This window comes from Mytilus galloprovincialis, chromosome 11 (assembly GCF_965363235.1).
Source record: "Mytilus galloprovincialis chromosome 11, xbMytGall1.hap1.1, whole genome shotgun sequence".
Classification (NCBI taxonomy): domain Eukaryota; kingdom Metazoa; phylum Mollusca; class Bivalvia; order Mytilida; family Mytilidae; genus Mytilus; species Mytilus galloprovincialis.
Window position 1 is genome coordinate 72,186,619 of NC_134848.1, and position 21,219 is coordinate 72,207,837.

The following is a 21,219-nucleotide window of genomic DNA, read 5'->3' on the forward strand; positions in this document are numbered from 1 at the left end:
GCTATAAAGGGCACCAAAAATGACAAGTGTAAAACCATTCAAACAGGAAAACGACTGGTCTTATTTATCTATATAAAAAAAAACAAGAAACAAAAACACTTATGAACTGCATCAACAAATGACAAACACTAAACATCAGGTTCCTGAATTAGGACAGATGGAAACAAATGTAGCAGGTTTAAACGTTTTAAGCCCAACAACAAATGTTCATGGGAAACATACTTTTGACATTTTATAATGAACATGATGAATCAGTGTCTGAACAATCTATTTCTATTCATCAGTAAAGAAAATAGAGAATTGAAATGGGGAATGTGTTAAAGAGACAACATCTTGAATGAAGAGCAGAAAATAGCCCAAGGCTACAAAATGGGTCTTCAACACAGCAAGAATATTCAGCATCAGGAGCAGGATAATAATGTATTATAGTTCAGTGAAAATGGATGTCATACTACATGTATATCTATATATATAAGAAGATGTGGTATGAGTGCTAATGAGAAATTCTCCATTCAAGTCACAATTTGTAAATGGAAACCATTATAGGTCAACGTAAGGTCTCCAACGCAGAGCCCTGGCTCAAACTGAACATGTACACATACACTTCCTTTCAGATTTTGTGAAGTTTTGATTAAAGAAGTTACAACTACATTTAATTACATGTTATGCTGAAAAAAAAACTTTTGATGCTAGCAAAATTTTGTATTCCTCAGTAAAAAAATATGTTTTTTAGGGTACAAGGAACAGAAAACAAAATTTTGACAATCACTATTCTTATATGTTACTGTACATGTAATTTTTACATTAAAACATTTTCATTAATTTAGGAAGGAGACCGAGTATTTTCCATGAGAACAGTTACAGGAGGTTATGCCCAGTTTTGTCTTACAGAGGAACAGTTTACACAACCTCTCGATGACAACTTAACATTCGAACAAGGGGCTGCACTTGGTGTTCCTTATTATACAGCCTACAGGGCCACAGTTATATCGTAAGCTATTCTTTATACAGCTTATAGGGCCACAGTTATATCATAAGCTATTCTTTATACAGCTTATAGGGCCACAGTTATATCGTAAACTATTCTTTATACAGCTTATAGGGCCACAGTTATATCTTAAGCTTTTCCTTATACAGACTATAGGGCCACAGTCATATCGTAAGCAATTCTTTATACAGCCTATAGGGCCAGTTATATAGTAAGCTATTCCTTATATAGCCTGAAATCCAAGGTTGAATTCCTTATACAGACTATAGGGCCACAGTTATATCGTAAGTTATTCCTTATACAACTTGAAAGCCAAGCTTGAATTCCTTATACAGACTAAAGGGCCAAAGTTACTTGATAAGCTTTTCGCAATATACAGCCTATGTAATAAAATTGAGAATGGAAATGGGGAATGTGTCAAAGAGACAACAACCCGACCAAATAAAAAACAACAGCTTAGGGTCACCAACAGGTCTTTAATGTAGCGAGAAATTCCCGCACCCGGAGGCGTCTTTCAGCTGGCCCCTAAACAAATATATACTAGTCCAGTGATAATGAGCGCCATACTAATTTCCAAATTGTACACAAGAAACTGAAATTAAAATAATACAAGACTAACAAAGGCCAGAGGCTCCTGACTTGGGACAGGTGCAAAAATGCGGCGGGGTTAAACATGTTTGTGAGATCTCAACCCTCCCCCTATACCTCTAACCAATGTAGAAAAGTAAACGCATAACAATACGCCCATTAAAATTCAGTTCAAGAGAAGTCCGAGTCTGATGTCAGAAGATGTAACCAAAGAAAATAAACAAAATGACAATAATACATAAATAACTACAGACTACTAGCAGTTTACTGACATGCCAGCTCCAGACTTCAATTAAACTGACTGAAAGATTATGATTTCATCATATGAACATCAGGCACAATCCTTCCCGTTAGGGGTTTAGTATCATACCATCATAACATATATGAGAAGAACATAACCCGTGTCATACCAACAACTGTTTTTAGAATAAATGTGTTTAGTTCCGATGCAAAGACCTATCAGTGACTCAATATTAACGCCAAAATATGCAATCTTTAATGACTTGACAACAGTATCGTAATTATATCCCTTTTTAATAAGTCTATTCAAAGGTTTTGTAAGTTTCTGAGGTAAATACTGACACCTTTGTGCTTTATAAAGAATATTTCCATAAAAATTTGGATGTGAAATACCTGAACGTGTATTAGAAGTCTGCATGTTGAGCTATATTTACGAATGATGTCTTTATACCGATGATAAAATTTAGTAAATGTTTTGACTATATATATAGCTAGTTTGTGATATCGAAAACCCTGGTGTAATAATTTTTCAGTAATACATAAATTTCTCTCGTTAAAATCTAAAACATTGTTACATACATGAGCGAATCGTACAAGTTGAGATATATAAACACCGTAAGATGGTGACAAGGGAACGTCACCATCTAAAAACGGATAATTAACGATAGGAAATGAAAAATCATCCCTTTTATCATAAATTTTAGTATTCAGCTTTCCATTAGTGATATAGATATCGAGATTGAGAAAAGGGCAGTGGTCATTGTTAGTATTAGCCTTATTTAAAGTAAGTTCAACAGGATAAATTTCATTAATATACTTACTGAAGTCGTTATTATTGAGAGCCAAAATATCATCCAAATATCTAAAAGTATTATTAAATTTGTTTATCAGATGTTGTTTCTATGGGTCTTTGCTTATTTTTGTCATAAATTGTAACTCATAACAATACAAAAACAGGTCCGCAATAAGTGGTGCACAGTTAGTCCCCATTGGAATTCCGATAATCTGACGATATACAGAGTCCCCAAAGCGAACAAAAATGTTATCTAGTAAAAATTCAAGGGCATATATAGTATCAAAGCATGTCCAATTAACATAGTTTTTTTGTTTATTGCTGCTAAAAAATGACCTAAAAGAGTTTGAACATATATATTCACATTCTGATTTTTTGAATGTCCATTTAATTAGGTGTGTGAATTTTTTCTTAATGAGAATGTGAGGCAATGTGGTATACAGGGTAGAAAAATCAAAACTTTGAACAGATTTAAAATCACCAATATAAGTACTTCCAACGAGTTCTTGACACTCCAAAAGTAATTTATTCCACTATTTTCGAAGGCCTTATTTGAACAATTTATAAGCAGGTTTTTGATTGTACCAAGTGTACTGGTAAGAAGAATAGACAATTCAGTAGTGGAACAATGGCTTGAAGACGAAATAAATCTATATTTGTAAGGGGTTTTGTGTAGCTTCGGAAGCCAATACATAGTTGGGACTTTCATTGTATTTAGCGCTGCTTGTGTCCATTTTGATATCATTATATAGTAAGTTGTTCCTCGTCATACAGTTTGTAGGTCACCAGTAGTACCATACTCGGCCTAGCCAAGATCAGATGTGCATTTCATATTGGGTCTATGTTATAGGCTTGTAAAGACAAGAAGATAAACTGTACATAAGTAATACATCTTTGAACTGAAGAAGAGAATGTAGGGCTTCACAATGAATATCAAATATCATGTATAGGTGTTACCGTTTTGAAAAAAAACACTAAAATACATGCTGAAAATGGGCAAAATTTCACGTTATGTTGTTTCATTTAAAATTTCGCTGTTTTTATCAATTGATAGTTAATAAGTGAACTTAATTTGAACTACATTATTGGTTCATTTCTATAGACAATTTATTCATCTTTCTTTTACTGTTTATTGCAACAAAAAATCTTCAGTGGTTACAAAGTTATGATAAAAAGTTGAATACTATGTGCTTGTTATGCAATTTTGTACTTTTGTTTTTAGCTTGCTCAGTGTAATGATAAAAGAGAAAAATAAATCAAATTTATGCTATTATGTGTTTTGTTTTCTCTTCTAGTATATTCATTATCAAAAACTACCTCATTTATCAAAATTGAAGTACCCTAGCTGGAGAAATATGCCATCAAAGTTGGATATAAAAATAAAGTGAAACAATGTCTTGTCCGTAGACATGCATTCCCTAGTAAACTGGAAGCATAATTACATTAATGTTGCATTGCTAAGTTCCTGTTCTTTTGTAGATATGAAAACACTACTAACATTTTTTTCTACCATCTATTAATAGAGGAAAAAATTCAAAAATATGTCAGAATGTCTTGTCCGTAGACACATGTCTTGTCCGTAGACATGTCTTTTTATCAATATTGCTTGGCTTTATGGGTCTTAATTAGTCCTATGTGTTGTTTAAACTTAGAAATATCTTATTTTAAATAGATAAATGGTAATTTAAGTGTTCTCAATTTTTGTAAAATTACTTTACAGGAGTGGATTTTAAAAAGTGTCAGATTATCAGTCATAAAAAGCATACCTTATTTTACTTCAATATTGTTTATTCCAGTTGCTGCATACCTTAAAAGATTAACTAAATCAAATGAAGAAAAAGTATTTCTCTCTCTCTAACTTTATCTTTTGCATTTCAGTATTAACAGCAGATGAGGAAGTGTCTACGGACAAGACACTTGTACATAACAAGTATTAAATTCAATTATTTGTCTGCTATGGAACTTAAATCTTATTTATAAGTGATGAAAGTTATCTATTCAAATTAAAACTCAGTATTTTCAACATAAATATAGTCACAATTAATTCTAACATATTTTTTTTTTAACTGAAATTGTCTTGTCCGTAGACATTACCACAATATATTCGTATCCAATTTCCTCGAGTTCAGCCTAATTTGATAGGTAAAATGTATGTTATTTTTTCAAGAGAACACATTCAACTATGTCAAAATTGAGTTTTAATAATAGTTTGATTGTTTTAAACAGTCAGATATATGGATTTCAGTTAAAAGAATGTGTCTTCATTTTGGCTTAATCAATAAATTTTTGAGATATGTAAAGAATTATGGGTACATTTTTATATTTTCCAAAATTAAAAAACACCACTTAAAACTTAATTAGTAACTTTTAATCTTAACTTTAACAATCATCTTTGAAAGCATTTAATTGAATATCAATAAAATGTCTTGTCCGTAGACATTATCAAAATGTATTTGTTTCCATTTTCCTCGAAGTTAAGCATCATTTGATAGATAAACCTGATAAAATGTATGTTTTTTCTTTCAAGATAACACTTTCAGCTATATCAAAATTAGGTTTTAATAATACATTTCATTAAATATGAATACAATGTCTTGTCCGTAGACAAAACATATAAATTGTATTGCTAAGTTTGATTGTTTATTGTAAGAATATGCATCAAGTTATTTTAATGTTCTATACACCAAAAGAAAGGTTTTTTTTGGAAGTTTTGTTATTTATAGATAATTTTAGATGCAGTTTTATCAGATAAGATTAATGATCAAAGAAAGCTACTGTTGTTTGAAATAACTGTGAGTCAAACATGTTCTTGTTATTTTTTTTTCAATTAAAATGTTTGATATTCAATAGTTCTCAACATATTTTGTTGTCTTTGTCATTGACCAAAAATCTGTCACTGGTGACCATGTCTTGAAGGCAACCATTAAAGAAAATTATACAGTTTTTAAACACCATTTATTTAATAAAAATATTAAATATTTCCTTCAAAAACTGCATGGAATTATATAAATGCTTCCAGTGTTAGCCTAACGATGGCAATTTTTCATAATTTAAACCATTTTTGAACCAAAATATCAAAAGAGTTTTTCCCAGAGGTGATACCCATTTTTGACTTCATGTGAAACACAAAATGCACATCTGATTGTGGCTAGGCCGTTCTGTATTCCTAATTAATATACAGATAATAAATATAACTAAAGCTGTGCAAAGGTGAAGTCATGAAAAGATAAAAGGTGAATGTTACATATACATTTCTATTGATTGATATTGTAATTTGCCTATATGACTCATGTATCTATATATATTGGCATATATGTTTCAAGACAATTGAGAGCAAATTTATTTGTTTATTTCAGAGGTAAAGCGAGAGCAGGAGAAACTATTTTAGTACATGGAGCTAGTGGTGCAGTAAGTTATATTACATAGAATCAAATTATACTGTGGATTTACAGTGATATTGTTTGCCTTAAATTACCGGAGGATAAAGGCTTTTTCCCCTGGAGAAGAATCCCAATTTAAAAAAAAAATGGCTTGAAATTATTCCCAAAAAGACAACTTTTTTCCCAAACAGTGCAGTCTCAGTAGTAATTGCAGAATACAAACTGAAAAACACTCATTTAAACATTTTTCATGCCTAAAATGACTATATGAGCAGATTTGAGGGTCTATTTATGTATCATCACTGTCAATAAGGGGTCATATTTCAATTGAGGATTTACCTCTTAAAAGGGGGTCTGTAAATTAAAGTTCCAGCCAAATTCATGGTATATTATAAATTTCCCAATTTGATAAAAATGATGCATATTTTCCCAATAAAAATGGGTAGAGGTAGTTTAGAAAAAAGCCAACAATATCACTGAATTTATTATTATTCGTTGGATACCAATTTTCGTGGATTTCATGGGTACAAGGGAACCATGAATTTAAATGTTGAACAAAATACAGATTTTCTAAAGAAATGTTTGCAGACTTTCCCAAAACAACGAATTCAAATATACACAAATATTCAAGTTTTCATCAATCAACGAAAATTGGTACCCACGAAAATAAATGAATCCACAGTATAAGAAGTAAGTGTTTGATTGTTTGTTTGTGATTAGCTCCACATTCAGCAATGTTGGCTGTTTCATTTGTGCTAATTATTTATGTGATAGAACTTGCAATCCTTGTCAATAAAGATCAGAGTCTATGCGCTTTTCCATTAGCTGGGTTTTCTAGTTTGAATTGTTTCACATTTTTTTATGTCGGACCCTTTTATAGCCGACTATACCATATGGATTTTTGTTATTGTTAATGGTTGGCTATAATTGCTCACATCCACTTCATTTGAACTCTGGTGAATAGTTGTCTCATGGTGGATAGTTGTCTCGTGGTGGATAGTTGTCTCATGGTGAATAGTTGTCTCATGGTGGATAGTTGTCTCATGGTGAATAGTTGTCTCATGGTGGATAGTTGTCTCATGGTGAAGAGTTGTCTCATGGTGAATAGTTGTCTCATGGTGAATAGTTGTCTCATGGTGGATAGTTGTTTCATGGTGAAGAGTTGTCTCATGGTGAATAGTTGTCTCATGGTGGATAGTTGTCTCATGGTGAATAGTTGTCTCATGCTGGATAGTTGTCTCATGGTGAAGAGTTGTCTCATGGTGGATAGTTGTTTCATGGTGAAGAGTTGTCTCATGGTGAATAGTTGTCTCATGGTGGATAGTTGTCTCATGGTGAATAGTTGTCTCATGGTGGATAGTTGTTTCATGGTGAAGAGTTGTCTCATGGTGAAGAGTTGTCTCATGGTGAATAGTTGTTTCATTGTGAAGAGTTGTCTCATGGTGAATAGTTGTCTCATGGTGGATAGTTGTCTCATGGTGAATAGTTGTCTCATGATGGATAGTTGTCTCATGGTGAATAGTTGTCTCATGGTGAATAGTTGTCTCATGGTGGATAGTTGTCTAATGGTGAATAGTTGTCTCATGATGGATAGTTGTCTCATGGTGAATAGTTTTCTCATGGTGGATAGTTGTCTCATGGTGAATAGTTGTCTCATGGTGAATAGTTGTCTCATGGTGGAAAGTTGTTTCATGGTGAAGAGTTGTCTCATGGTGAATAGTTGTCTCATGGTGAAAAGTTGTCTCATGATGGATAGTTGTCTCCTGGTGAATAGTTGTCTCATGGTGGATAGTTGTTTCATGGTGAAGAGTTGTCTCATGGTGAATAGCATGGTGGATAGTTGTCTCATGGTGAATAGTTGTCTCATGATGGATAGTTGTCTCATGATGGATAGTTGTCTCATGGTGAATAGTTGTCTCATGGTGGATAGTTGTCTCATTGGCAATCATATCACATCTCCTTAGTTATATAATTAAGGAGATGTTGTATACTTGGGCCAGAATTAAAGATATTTTGGTTTGCCCAAACCCTACCCAAAGGTAGACACAGTGGGTACAGTGTAGGTAGGTAGGCATTTTCTTTACTTTTTTTTAAGGCAAAGAGAAATTGAAGTGTTAGAATTTTTTTAGTCTTAATGCATATCTGATTAAAAAAATATCATATTAGGACAATATAAAAAATATTTTGAGTAGGCAGGTATTTTCTGGGTAGGTAGAGTTCGGGCAAACAAATATATTCATTTTTATGGCCTTGAAGTTAAGTATTTGAGGGGTTGAGTTTAATATTAAAGTACAACATTGAAACACATTTAAAACCTCAAGTTTTTAGAATTATATCTTTAATGAATTAAGTAATTCTACTTGTAACAGTATATACTGTATCTGTTGAGAGAGGTGAAAATGCATTTGCTGGGTTGGAAGTGTATTTGAGCGGCAAACAGATTGTCGTCTGGTCACTTAAAGTACGATAGACTACAGCATTACAGTCATCATAACTCATACATATGTAGATACATTCCATAAATGTGATCTTTCTGACTTGCCAGGACGATATCTTTTTTGATGTCCATAGGGTGGAAACTGGAACCTTCTTCTTGTAATATACTTCTTTTATTGTAGAACCTGCAATTGAAAAAGGGTTTACATTGGATTAAATTATTACTTGTTGAGTTCCAATTTTTTTTGTATTGTAGATTTTGTCGGTATATAGGTAGCCTCGAGTTTCAAGTATTCCAAAAAATACCATTTTATTATGGGTCTCTAAAAACACTGCAAAGGACCTCCTTTGTGCACAAAGTAGTTTTATAAGTGCACAAAGGACCTGAAATTGTTTATGATAGTGGGGGGAAATGATTTCTTAGGAAAAAACTATTGATTTTTATCAAATTACTTGAGTTAAATTGGTTTTAAAGTTGAAAATTTAGGAAACCGTGTTCTGTAATTGGTACGGATTTGCATAAGATGACAGCCCTTTTCTATAAGATTTTACCAAGTTTTCTAAATTTTTTGGTGCATACTTTGTTTTGTGCAGAATAAAATTTGATAACAAATTGTACAAAAAAAACAAAGTGTATATTGAAATTTATGAAATATTGATCAAAAAAAATTCAAACTGATTTCCTATCTTTGTAATAATTTCCATTCCGTTCCCTTTGTGTCTTAGAAACGTGTTTGTTCAAGCAATTAAAGAATCATCAAATAAGAAAATTTTGGTACATACTTAGTTTTTGTGTAGAATAAAATTTGATAAAACAAAGTGTATATTGAAATTTATGAAATACAGATCGAAAAATTCAAACTAATTGACTATCTTTAGAATAATTCCCATACCGTTCCCTTTGTGTCTTAGAAACCTTTTCGTCGTAGAAATACATATGACAATACAGAAGAAAACAAACTGCTTATGAAATACAAGACAAAAAAACCAGCAAAACATCAGTATCCGTGCATAATTTTCGTAGTTTTGGTAAAGTCTCTAATCTTAAAAAATATTACAACATTATATTGACATTTTTATCATTCATATTATAACTATTTAAAAATTCACATGTATTCATGAGCTATCACATAGTCCGAATATATAGTCGGTTCCGAACTGATACCGGTGATAACACCAATCGTACATTTATTAAAATCACAATTTTTATTGAAATTATATAATTTTTTTGAACATTTTTCTTCAGCAATTATAAAATTTTTATGCTGTAATGGAAATTTCAGGTCCTTTGTGCTCTTATCAAACTTCTTTTGGGTCCTAAGCTATATATAGTGCTCCTTTGCAGTGTTTTTAGAGACTGTTTTATTATTAAAGTCTCATTGTAACTTTGAGATGAAGAACAGCAATAAAAAAGATGTTCTTTGTTTTTCGTGTGTTTTTCGCTGTGCATGTAGTGATTTTGTGTTATGGATGGATACCCCACATCATTTTTTTATTTGTATGCAAATTTGGGTAAAAAAACAGGATATCAAATACTAGTATCCACAAATATACAAATTCTTTCCACACTGACAAATAAAGTGACCACCAAAATAAATAAATGCCTTAGTATTATGCAAATATATTATAAAGGAGTTGGTTTGATAAACACCTGAAATGGCCTTTTTTTGTAACTAAAATTTCAAATTAGGATTTTTTTTTTCGGATATTACAATAAATCGTAGTTTATACAAAGACTATAGTAAATATATGTCTTTTTGATGAAAATTTATGCACCTGACTTCTATTGATGACGTCACAAATAGAACTCATTTTGATTTTCACGAAAGTTCAGGAAACATAGAGAGCATGTATCAACATCAAAAAATCTTTTGACATTTGGGCCAAATGAGCTAAAATTAAAAACAAAGCCAAGCAGTTTAGTTATATCGTAGCTAAAAAGATTTGTGCCATCTTCTCATTAGTTATTTATTTCATAGCTTTCCTTATATGATGTTTTTTATGCCCCACCTACAATAGTGAAAGTCCTAGGTCAAAGGTCAAGGTCGAAAACTTTGGTTTCAGTTAACAACCCCATTTCCTATGGTAAAGATAGTGTCAGCTCTATATCTTGAGAATTACCGTTATGGTTTCAATTTTTTACTTGACATGTATATTAATCAACACCAGAGAACGCGTCATAATGTTTGCACAACTTCCCCTTACCAGGCCAAAAGTCAAGGTAAAAAACTTTGGTTTCAGTTGACAACCACCATGTCTTATGGTAAAGATTGTGTCCGCTCTATATCTTTAGAACCGTTATGATTTCAAAGCGTCATGATGTATGTACATCTAATCTAGGTCAGAGGTCGATGTCAAAACTAGTTTCAGTTGACAGCCCCATGTTCTTTGGTAAAGATACAATTTTTTTACCACACATTATTCACAGCAGGGCCAACAGAGATGGCTCCTATCTTAATGATGTCTAGGTTTTTTTGTTTGTCTCAGGCAAATTCATAAATAATACTTTATGTCAATCATATTTTGAAATCTGAAAGTTTTTCCTTTATTTTTTTTTATGCCCCACCTACAATAGTAGAGGGGAATGATATTTTCTGGTCTGTGCGTCCGTCTGTTCGTCCTTCCGTCCGTTTGTTCGTTCAGGTTAAAGTTTTTGGTCAAGGTAGTTTTTGATAAAGTTGAAGTCCAATCAGCTTGAAACTTAGTACACATGTGTCCTATGATATGATCTTTCTAATTTTAATGCTAAATTAGAGTTTTAACCCCAATTTCAGGGTTCACTGAACATAGAAAATGAAAGTGCAAATTTCAGGTTAAAGTTTTTGGTCAAGGTAGTTTTTGATAAAGTTGAAATCCAATCAACTTGAAACTTAGTATACATGTTCCCTATGATATAATCTTTTTAATTTTAATGCCAAATTAGAGTGCTAACCCTAATTTCACGGTTCACTGAACATAGAAAAATGATTGTGCAAATTTCAGGTTAAAGTTTTTGGTCAAGGTAGTTTTTGATGAAGTTGAAGTCCAATCAACTTGAAACTTAGTATGCATGTTCCCTATGATATGATCTTTCTAATTTAAATGCCAAATTATAGTTTTTACCCCAATTTCAGGGTCCACTAAACATAGAAAATGATAGTTGCGAGTGGGGCATCTGTGTACTATGGACACATTCTTGTTGTCTTTGGGTTACTGTCTTTTTATATGATCAAGTCACCTTTTTGATAAAAAGTATTTATTATATATGCTTCATGTTAAATGATAAATATTAAGAAAATATAACTAACCATGAATTTCATTGTTCCATAGAAATATCAGTCCTAATCCTAGAAGTAAAAAACATTTAACGAATGACATTTTTCATTTATATTCTATCCTTCAAAACACAGATGATATCTTCATTGCTTGTAAAACTCACTGTCTCTATGTAATCATCACTTCAGAAATCATAGCGCTATAATCCGTAATTGATTTTAAATCTCCACTTTAGAAAGTATATAAGTATATTATCCTTCCACCTGATTTAAATTTTTCTTTAATTCTAAAAAAAAAATTCAATAAAATTTTTACGGTTTCTTTCTCCAGTGGCACTGGCTGATAATCAACTACACAACACCTGTAAAGATTCTGATGAAAGTTTATTTATTTTTTGTAATGTAAATTATAATTGGAAAAGCGTAATTTTCTATTGCGGTACAAGTGACTGCTCAACCCCTCGTCAATCAACTATACAATACCAGCATTGGAAACATACAATTGGTTATAAAATAGGGGATGATAGATCGCTGTTTCACATCCTGGGATGCTTAATTAAATGTTTATTGTCAAGATAATGTTTTAACCTTTCATTTTCATCTGATTTTCAATTGCTTTCTAATTAAAAAAATCAATCTGATAATTAAAATAACTTGAAAAAGCATGAATTGATTTAAGTGCACACAAGTGACCCCCTGTTACACTGTAAAAAGAGGGTTAAAATGAAGGTAAATCAAGAAAAGAGCTTCAGATGCATTAAATTATTAATTGCTATTTTCTTTTACCAACACTGGGTTGGTACCAGGAATGGTGGTCTGTTAGTCCAAGAGAATATTGTTATCTCAGTGTGCTGTAATGATTTATCACAATTTTCACAAAATTGCCTGTTGGTAGATTAAGAAATATATAGTTAGTAAACTATAAGATTTCACCCCCCTTTTTGATCGACCTTAGATGAATTTGGCTATTCTTTAAGGTCCATTTTTTTCATACAGCTTCTGATAAATATAACAGCATATTTATGAATCCTATGCTTTTCAAATATTTAGCATGTTGAGGTTGACATTCATGGTGAAAGTTAATCCAGAAAAACACTTATGACAGACTAAAATTGTTAACTTATTTTGCTTTAATTGCTCATAATCTCAAAAGAGGCAGATAAGAAATTTATTATAAATAAAAGATTTTGTTAGGTATGTTCACTGTATAAAAATGTAAAAGGAGTTGGTTCGCTAACTCATGATGTTGGCCCTAAATGTCCCAAAAAAAAAAATTAACTGCTATAATTTTATGAATATTTATTAAAAAAAATGTTGGTATGTCCAATGGTTTCAGTTACAAAACATTTCACTGATTGCATCGTTCATGTCCGTCAGTGGGGAAAATTTTGGTTAAAATCTGAGTTGTTTTGTAGAGCTTGGCAAAATTATGATAGTTTCCTGAAAATACCTCCTACCACTAATATTTTTGCTGCAATATCATAAATATACCATATTCTTTACATAAAAGAAAATTTCATTGTGCTTTTGGTGGTTATATAATGTGCAAATTTATACAATTTAAGCCTTTTTCAACTGATTTGTATGTAAAGTTCGTTCTTATGTTGTACTGTTACACCACTCTCCCAGGTTAGGGGGAGTGTTATGATCCAGCAACATTCTGTATGTTTGTGCCTGTCCCAAGCCAGTTTACATGTTTCTTATGATATGATCTTTCTAATTTTACTGCCAAATTAGAGATTTTACTCCATTTTCACGGTCCAATGAACATAGAAAATGATAGTGTGGATGTACTTAGAACACATTCTTGTTTATATCATTATTAACATTAATATGAAAAAAGATGTTGTGACATGATCATTTCATATGAGACATTTTTCTATCCACCAGAGGACAATGATAAAGATAAGGGCAGTAACTATAGGTCATATGCTACAGCCTTTGATAATGAGAAAAATGTGTACTGTATAGTCTACTATATCACAGGCCCTGACATGAAAAATGTGAAATAATTCAAACAAGAAAAACTAAAGGTTTAATTGAATAGAATAGGAAAGACATGAATCAATGACAACCAATGAATTACAGGCTCCTGATTTGGGACAGACGCATACATAATGCGGTGGGCTAAATATGTTTGCAAGCATTCAAACCTCCTCTAACCTGAATCCATGAAGTTATATAGCACAACATAAGAACAGCCTTTTAAAATCATTTGAAAAAAGCTTAACTGATTGGATGGACAAATAGAAATACATCTTACAAAAAACACAGAGGGGATGTGGCTTGTACTTGTACATTCCAGCAACAAATAGACACTGTTTGTGAGTGCTCAACCCTTCCCTAACCAGGGACGATGGTGTTACAATACAAATTAAAAACAAACTGTAAAAATTAGTTGGGAATTAAAAGGGTTAACTCAATAAATAGGTACAAAGCACAAACAAACCATATTAAGCGTCAGCATTGAATGAATGTGTTGAAACATTAACTATAGCTAAAGTACACTTTTTACGTTAATCACACAATTAAAAACCCTATACAATGCCTTGATCATAATATTGCAATAACATGCCAAGTAAATAGTCATGGTCAGAAGCATGAATCAATGAAGATTTTAATAAAGAGAAAGTATTTTAACATTATACATGACCATTAGATGTTATTAACACTTCATTTACGTTAGAACATTGTTGTTATTCATGTCTGACTGGGCAATGGATTATGACATAAATAGAAATTATGTAAATAGGATGTTTAAAACCAGCTTCAATTAAATAATTAATGGAATATAGAGGAAATAACTGTTTACCTAACAAAAACTATTATTCTAAAAGTGCATTTCCTTAAAACAGTATTATCTACACCTAGTGAACTTCAGGTGCTGGATTTTCTTGCTGCATTGAAGACCCATTGGTGGCCTATAGCTGTTATCTGTTTTTTGGCCGGGTTGTTGTCTCTTTGACATATTCCCCATTTCCATTCTCAATTTTATTTATACATAGTGATATGTAAAATAAAGTTTTGAAGATAAAATCTTTAAATCAAGGATTTAACACTTTTTCTGATACACCAAATAAAAGTCAATAAACTGTGTTTAAAGTGGGTTTGATCCTTATAATTCTCAAAGTATTATTTTTCATCTTTATACAGTTTCAACTTTCTTTAATCCATTGATTGTTTTCATGCTTATAGCCAATTATTACACCATAGTAAAATTGACATAGTGTTTCATTGGTTAGCAAAGTATTTCCGCAACAAGTGTAAATAATTTAGAAAGTTATATCATGGGAAATAATTGAGATGTTAAATTTTGTAAAGGAATATATGTAAATTTACAAATTTTATTATGGAGCATTTTTATGTTTGATCATAAAAATACAGGGTCGTGTGGGTGGTGGATTTTTGTCTTCTTTCTAAAAGTACAATAAAAGTCATTCAAATAAAGTGCTTTTTCCATGAATAATCTATACACACTCTGTCAATTTTTGGTTTAAAAAAAGACTTTTGGAGACTTCTGTTTGTTATGTTTTTGAAAAAGTGGAATATAGAATTGAGAATAGAAACGGGGAATGTTTCAAAGATACCACAACCCCACCAAAAAGCAGAAAACAGCCGAAGGCCACCGATGGGTCTTCAACACCGTAGGAAAATCCAAAACCCTGAGGGGAGCTTCAACTGGCCCTTAAAAATGATTGTCACACTAAACTCTGAAACTAGTTTAAACATATTTATTTATAGTAGATTGGGAACTTATATTAATCCTTTTCCACTTAGCGGGTGCGAGTGCTGCCTTGTAGCGGTATTGGCCTTCTCTTTTTCGAAATATACAAGGGTGTCTTTTCCACGCAAGAGATATGACTCTCTTTTAACACGGGTCAGCCATTTATAGTCCCCTCCCGACAACTCTCATCATTTCCTCAATACTTGCAAATGGTGTCAAGGGAGAGCCGAAATTCAGTCCCTGAAATTTTCATCACGGAACGGGAATCGAACAAGGAACCTTTGTGATTGTAGTCCCATGCACTTACCACTTCATCACAGCTCTCTTAACTCTGAAACTGCAAAGTATGGGAGAATTGTATGGTTCTACTTTCAGTAGACCCTGTCAACATTAAACTAAAAAAAAACTCATTAACCTAAATGTTATGAAGATGTGAAAAGTTAATTATGGCGGAATGAAGAATTTTTCATGTTTTATTTGTTCTGTAGGTTGGAGACTTAATATTCCATGACAAAAGTATTTACATTGCAGTGGTTTGTACGCGAAAAATTAATTAGCCATATATTGTAAAGAGCAATACATTGCTGATAGTTTTGATTAGAATCGAGCAGAATTAGATTTGATTCAATAATTATTGATATATATTTAAAACTTCATGATGCGGATCTGGATAGGTCTCTCAATTCTTTAGTCTTTAATTTTTAATATCTATTTCTTCAATTCTTTATTTTTTTTCTATTCTTTTTATATTCCCACTTTTCTATAACCACTGCTTGGTGGTATACTGTTTTACATCTGTCCATCTGTCAGTCAGTCAGTCTGTGAGACCATCCATCCTTTGAATATTTGTTGTCGCAGGAAACTATATATATTCACCTAATATGCTTTAAGTATACTAAGGTAATAACAGTGCAGAATGGGGCGGATCCAGCCATTTTTAAAAGGGGCATTCCAACTATATATATATTAAAAGCATTCAATCAAACAGAAAGGAATGGTGGTTCCAACCCTATGAACACCACCAACTCACCCCCTTGAATCAGCCACTCAGCTGACAGATGTTTTGTTAGTTTTATAGTTTCATCTATTCCTTTTTTGCATTGGATGTTTTGTAAATTTATATACAGCTATCTTTTTTTTGGATTGTTTTCAGGTAGGTCTAGCTTGTGTTCAGTTAGCCAAGAATTTAGGTTTGACAGTTTTAGGAACAGCAGGATCAAAGGCTGGAATGAATATAGTGGAAGAGAATGGATGTGATTTTGTTTTTAATCACAAATCTGATAACTACACTCAGCAGATAATGGTAAATGTTTGAAGATAAAAGATAAATTATTAAATATAAAAGTAAGCAGATGTGTTTTGATTGTAAATGAGACAACTCTCCACCAAAAAACAAATGAGAAAGAACAGTCAGAGCTCAGACATAAACAAGTCGATTTTTGTTTTTGACTTAAAGAAGTCAAAACATGTATTTATTATAAAAATGTGTTTTCAATTTTAGACTTATCTAAGTCAGAAAATGACAGATTTGTTTAGGTCTATTTATGTTGATGAAAAAACTGAATTTGACTTGGTGGCCAAAGTACACCACCTATGACAGCAAAAACCTGTCTGAGAGTTCACAAGGACTTGAGCTATCTATATTTAATTATCTAATTGAACATCCTTACTAAACACAGATGTTTTACCTCATTAAATGTGGTTCCAGGTGGTGGTATTGTAAGGTTAATTATTAAACATTATCTCCGATTTTTTAGACTCTCATTCATATTTTTCTTTAGAAGACAAAGCATTGTCTTTCAATGTTGTCATTATTTGATTTAGATGCATGACCTTTTGATAAATATGCGTGGGTCTTGAAGTTAACCAACTTTCATAATTTATCGACTTGTAGGAGTCGAATATTTGCAACGTTTTGATTCTGGTCTGATTTCTTGTTTTACAATATTTATCGTATTTTTCTTATATTTTGTCTTGCATTACAGGGAGACAAATCCTAAAACTTACAAATTTAGACCTCTATGAGCCAAAAGCAGATTCAGACTTATTTATGTCCGAGCTCTGACTGAAGAAATAAGCAACTAAAGGTTGTCATAGGGCCTTCAACAATGAGCAAAACTCATACTGCATATCAAGCTATAAATAGATCAAGATGACAAATGTAAAGCAATTCAATGTTGAAAAGTAACGACCTTATATATGAACATAACAATAATGAAAGTAATAAAATATGAAGAGGGTAATAAATACCATATGTCAAAGAAGGGAACAGTTCAACCAACAGGAAAAAACCTGAATAAAAAATTACAAAACACTGTATAGACATGACAGAAAAATGAAATTAAAACAGAGGTAAATGATACATATGTACTACAGTGATATTATTCTGTCTCATTTAAAAGTCAAATTCAAACTAACAACACTATCATTGATATGTGAAAAACATTGAAAAGACTACAAAACTGAAGACTTATCACACAAGCCCTAACACATATCGGTTGTATTCTCAGTGGCTTTTTAACAATAGGCAGATCCTGCTCCATGTGTGGCACCTGTTCAAATCTTATTAACAACAAAATGTGCTATAATGGTTGCAATTATTCAATTTTGAAGAAATTTTTTATATTGGTAAAATGTCCTTTGAAAACATTTTGCATAATATAGAAAAGAAAAGGTTATATAATATTTTTTTTGAAAATTAATTACATGAATTTGTAAGGAAGCACCCATTAATGTTTAAACAAGTGTTTTAAATTTCTGAATTTAATTCATACATTTGTTGTTTTGAATTTTTCACAGTTGACTTAAAAAGAAGTCATAGTATTAATACTGTATAAACAGAATATTTTTTTTAAATTTAACATTGCAATGTTCCTTCTTTCTCATTGCTTTTGAACATTTTATAACTTTGCATTTGTTAATTGAATGGATGCATTAAGTACTGTTTTTCAACTTAAAAAAGTCACATCCCATGTCTAGTTTATTAGATGGATTTTCCCAATTAACTGCACATTTCTGTACCTATTGATACTTCAATACATTAATTTTGGTTTATAGAACATCTATTATTGATATTTCAAAAAGTACAGTAAAACCTGCCATAATAGCCACATCTTTAAAGTCACAACTCTTCTCAGACCAACCTCTTCTTATATCTTTAGCTTTTATCCTTTTGCATTAAAAACCTTAATGATGAGGTAGTTTTTCTATTGTTTTAAGTGTAAATTTTATATACAGTGTAACCTGTGTAGTACTACACACTTGGGGGCCAGAAAAAATGTCAGATTAAGCAGGATGTTGGAATACTCAGGTGTCAGATTAGGCAGGTTACACTGTACATGATATATATTGTTGTTACTGATACCTTCCACTTTCAGGATGCTACAAAAGGTGAAGGTCCTGACTTGATTATAGAAATGTTAGCCAATGTAAACTTAGACAAAGATTTAAATATGATCAAGAAGAAAGGAAGAATTGTAGTAAGTAAACATTATGATGTAGAAGGCATCACATGAAGGTCAACCTTCAACAATGAGCAAAAACTTAATCCATGCCTGATAGTAAGCTGTTTTCCTTTAAAAAACATGTAGAATTGGATCATAGATATAGTAACATTTGTGGTATGAGTGCCAATAAGACAACTTTCTATCCAAGTCACAATTTGTAAAAGTAAACCATTATAGGTCAAAGTTCAGTCTTTAAAAAAAAAAAAAAAAAAAAAAAAAAAACAGTTGTTGGCATGACACGGGTTATGTTCTTCTCATATATTTTATGATAGTATGATACTAAACCCCTAACGGGAGGGATTGTACCTGATATTCATATGATGAAGACATAATCTTTCAATCAGTTTAATTGAGGTCTGGAGCTGGCATGTCAGTTAACTGCTAGTAGTCTGTTGTTATTTATGTATTATTGTCATTTTATTTATTTTCTTTTGTTACATCTTTTGACATCAGACTCGGACTTCTCTTGAACTGAATTTTAATGTGCGTATTGTTATTGTTTTACTTTTCTACATTGGCTAGAGGTATAGGGGGAGGGTTGAGATCTCATAAACATGTTTAACCCCGCCGCAATTTTGCGCCTGTCCCAAGTCAGGAGCCTCTGGCCTTTGTTAGTCTTGTATGATTTTAAATTTTAGTTTCTTGTGTATAATTCGGAGTTTAGTATGACGTCCATTATCACTGTACTATTATGCATATTTTAGGGGCCAGCTGAAGGACACCTACGGGTGCGGGAATTCTCGCTACATTGAAGACCCATTGGTTGCCTTCGGCTGTTGTTTGCTCTATGGTCGGGTGGTTGTCGCTTTGACATATTCACCATTTCCTTTCTCAATTTTATTTAACATAGAGCCTTGGTTCACACCAAACAGCAAGCTATAAAGGGCCCCAAAAATGAATAGTGACTATTCCCTTTTCATAAGTTATATAGCAATACAATGGCAGTACATTTGTACATTCATTTAAATGGTAAAACTGTTCAAAATTGTTTGACTCATACAATGAGCAATTTCTGAACTATTTGCCTTTATATTACAATAATTTAATTTTGGATGTAACGCGTCTTCTGAGACGTTATTTTGTTATGAGCCCATAGACATAATTTAGTCATGTGACCGTGACGTCATCAACGTTTTTTAATGGTTTTCTACGGTTTAAAATGGAATTTAGAATCAAATTATAAGAAATGACTGTAATATTTTGTCTGTCTATTCGAAATAACATAAAAAATGTGGTGCACACTGTTAAATAACCCGCTACGCGCGTTATTCAGTGTGCACCAATTTTTTTATGTTATTTCTTCATAGACAGAAAAATTATTACAGTCATTCCTTAAATGACAAATTTATTTCAACTTAATACTATATGATCCCAAATCAAAGTATTAATACAAGTTTCACTGTTTTACAAAACAAAACATATATTTAGTACTATTTGCAAGCTCTTATATGTATCCCATGTTTGTATCAGCCTTTTCTCCTGCAGATTGTTGGAAATAGAGGCACTATAGAAATAAATCCCAGATTAACTATGGCCAAAGAATGTATAGTAACAGGAATTGTTTTGATGAACTCAACACCAGTAAGTATTCTGTTATTGGTCTGCTGTCTGTCTGTCTGTCTGTCTGTCTGTCTGTCTGTCTGTCTGTCTGTCAACGTCATTTTTTTATGCCATCTATAGAAGGTAGGTATTTTTTATTTAATCTGCATGTTGAGTTGTAGCGAGCAAGCATTATTTTGAGAAAAGATCTGTACTTGAACTTGAACTTCCTGTTGGCCTATAGTCTAAATTTATAAAACACTCATTGTACTGGGGAAATTTTTGTCATACTTACTTGGCTCCTATTCAGGAGAATGATTTTGATATTCCGTCTGTATCAAAATGTTGAGTTGTCACTAGGAACAGAAGAGAATAATTAATTTTTTTATGCAGCTTGATAATGTACAGTTGTAATGAGTAATAAAAATGTAATCATTAGCCATGTAACTCCTTCCTGTTTGAAAATTTTAGTATATAGTCATTGTACAAGGAAAATTTTTGTCACATTTTTTTCTTCTATAAAATCAGTTATGCTTTAGAAAGTATATAGATTATTGTTGGTCACCTTAACGAGATTGATTTTCTAATATGAACTGGTACGACAATAGTGAGAAAAGCAATCCAGTTGAGGTGACCAATGATAATCAGTTTATCACTATTTTACCTGACGAAGTTGTTAAGTTCATTGATAATGGCAAATGTGCCCTTAATAGATTCAAGCAATAATTTTTCATATCACTCTACTGTGCTGAGAAAGGAAACTATCAGACT

At 31.9% G+C, this 21,219-nt stretch overlaps 1 protein-coding gene across 3 annotated transcripts in view; it reads left to right on the forward strand.

Moving 5' to 3' along the window:
- Window positions 1-21,219, forward strand: part of LOC143052754 (quinone oxidoreductase-like) — a 38,634-nt gene that overhangs the window by 12,323 nt on the left and 5,092 nt on the right. For all 3 annotated transcript variants that reach the window (XM_076225860.1, XM_076225861.1, XM_076225863.1), the window contains exons 4-8: window positions 828-991; window positions 5,966-6,017; window positions 16,557-16,706; window positions 18,781-18,882; window positions 20,395-20,490. In XM_076225860.1, the coding sequence (XP_076081975.1) occupies window positions 828-991; window positions 5,966-6,017; window positions 16,557-16,706; window positions 18,781-18,882; window positions 20,395-20,490 (564 nt within the window). The remainder of the gene's footprint in view (window positions 1-827; window positions 992-5,965; window positions 6,018-16,556; window positions 16,707-18,780; window positions 18,883-20,394; window positions 20,491-21,219) is intronic.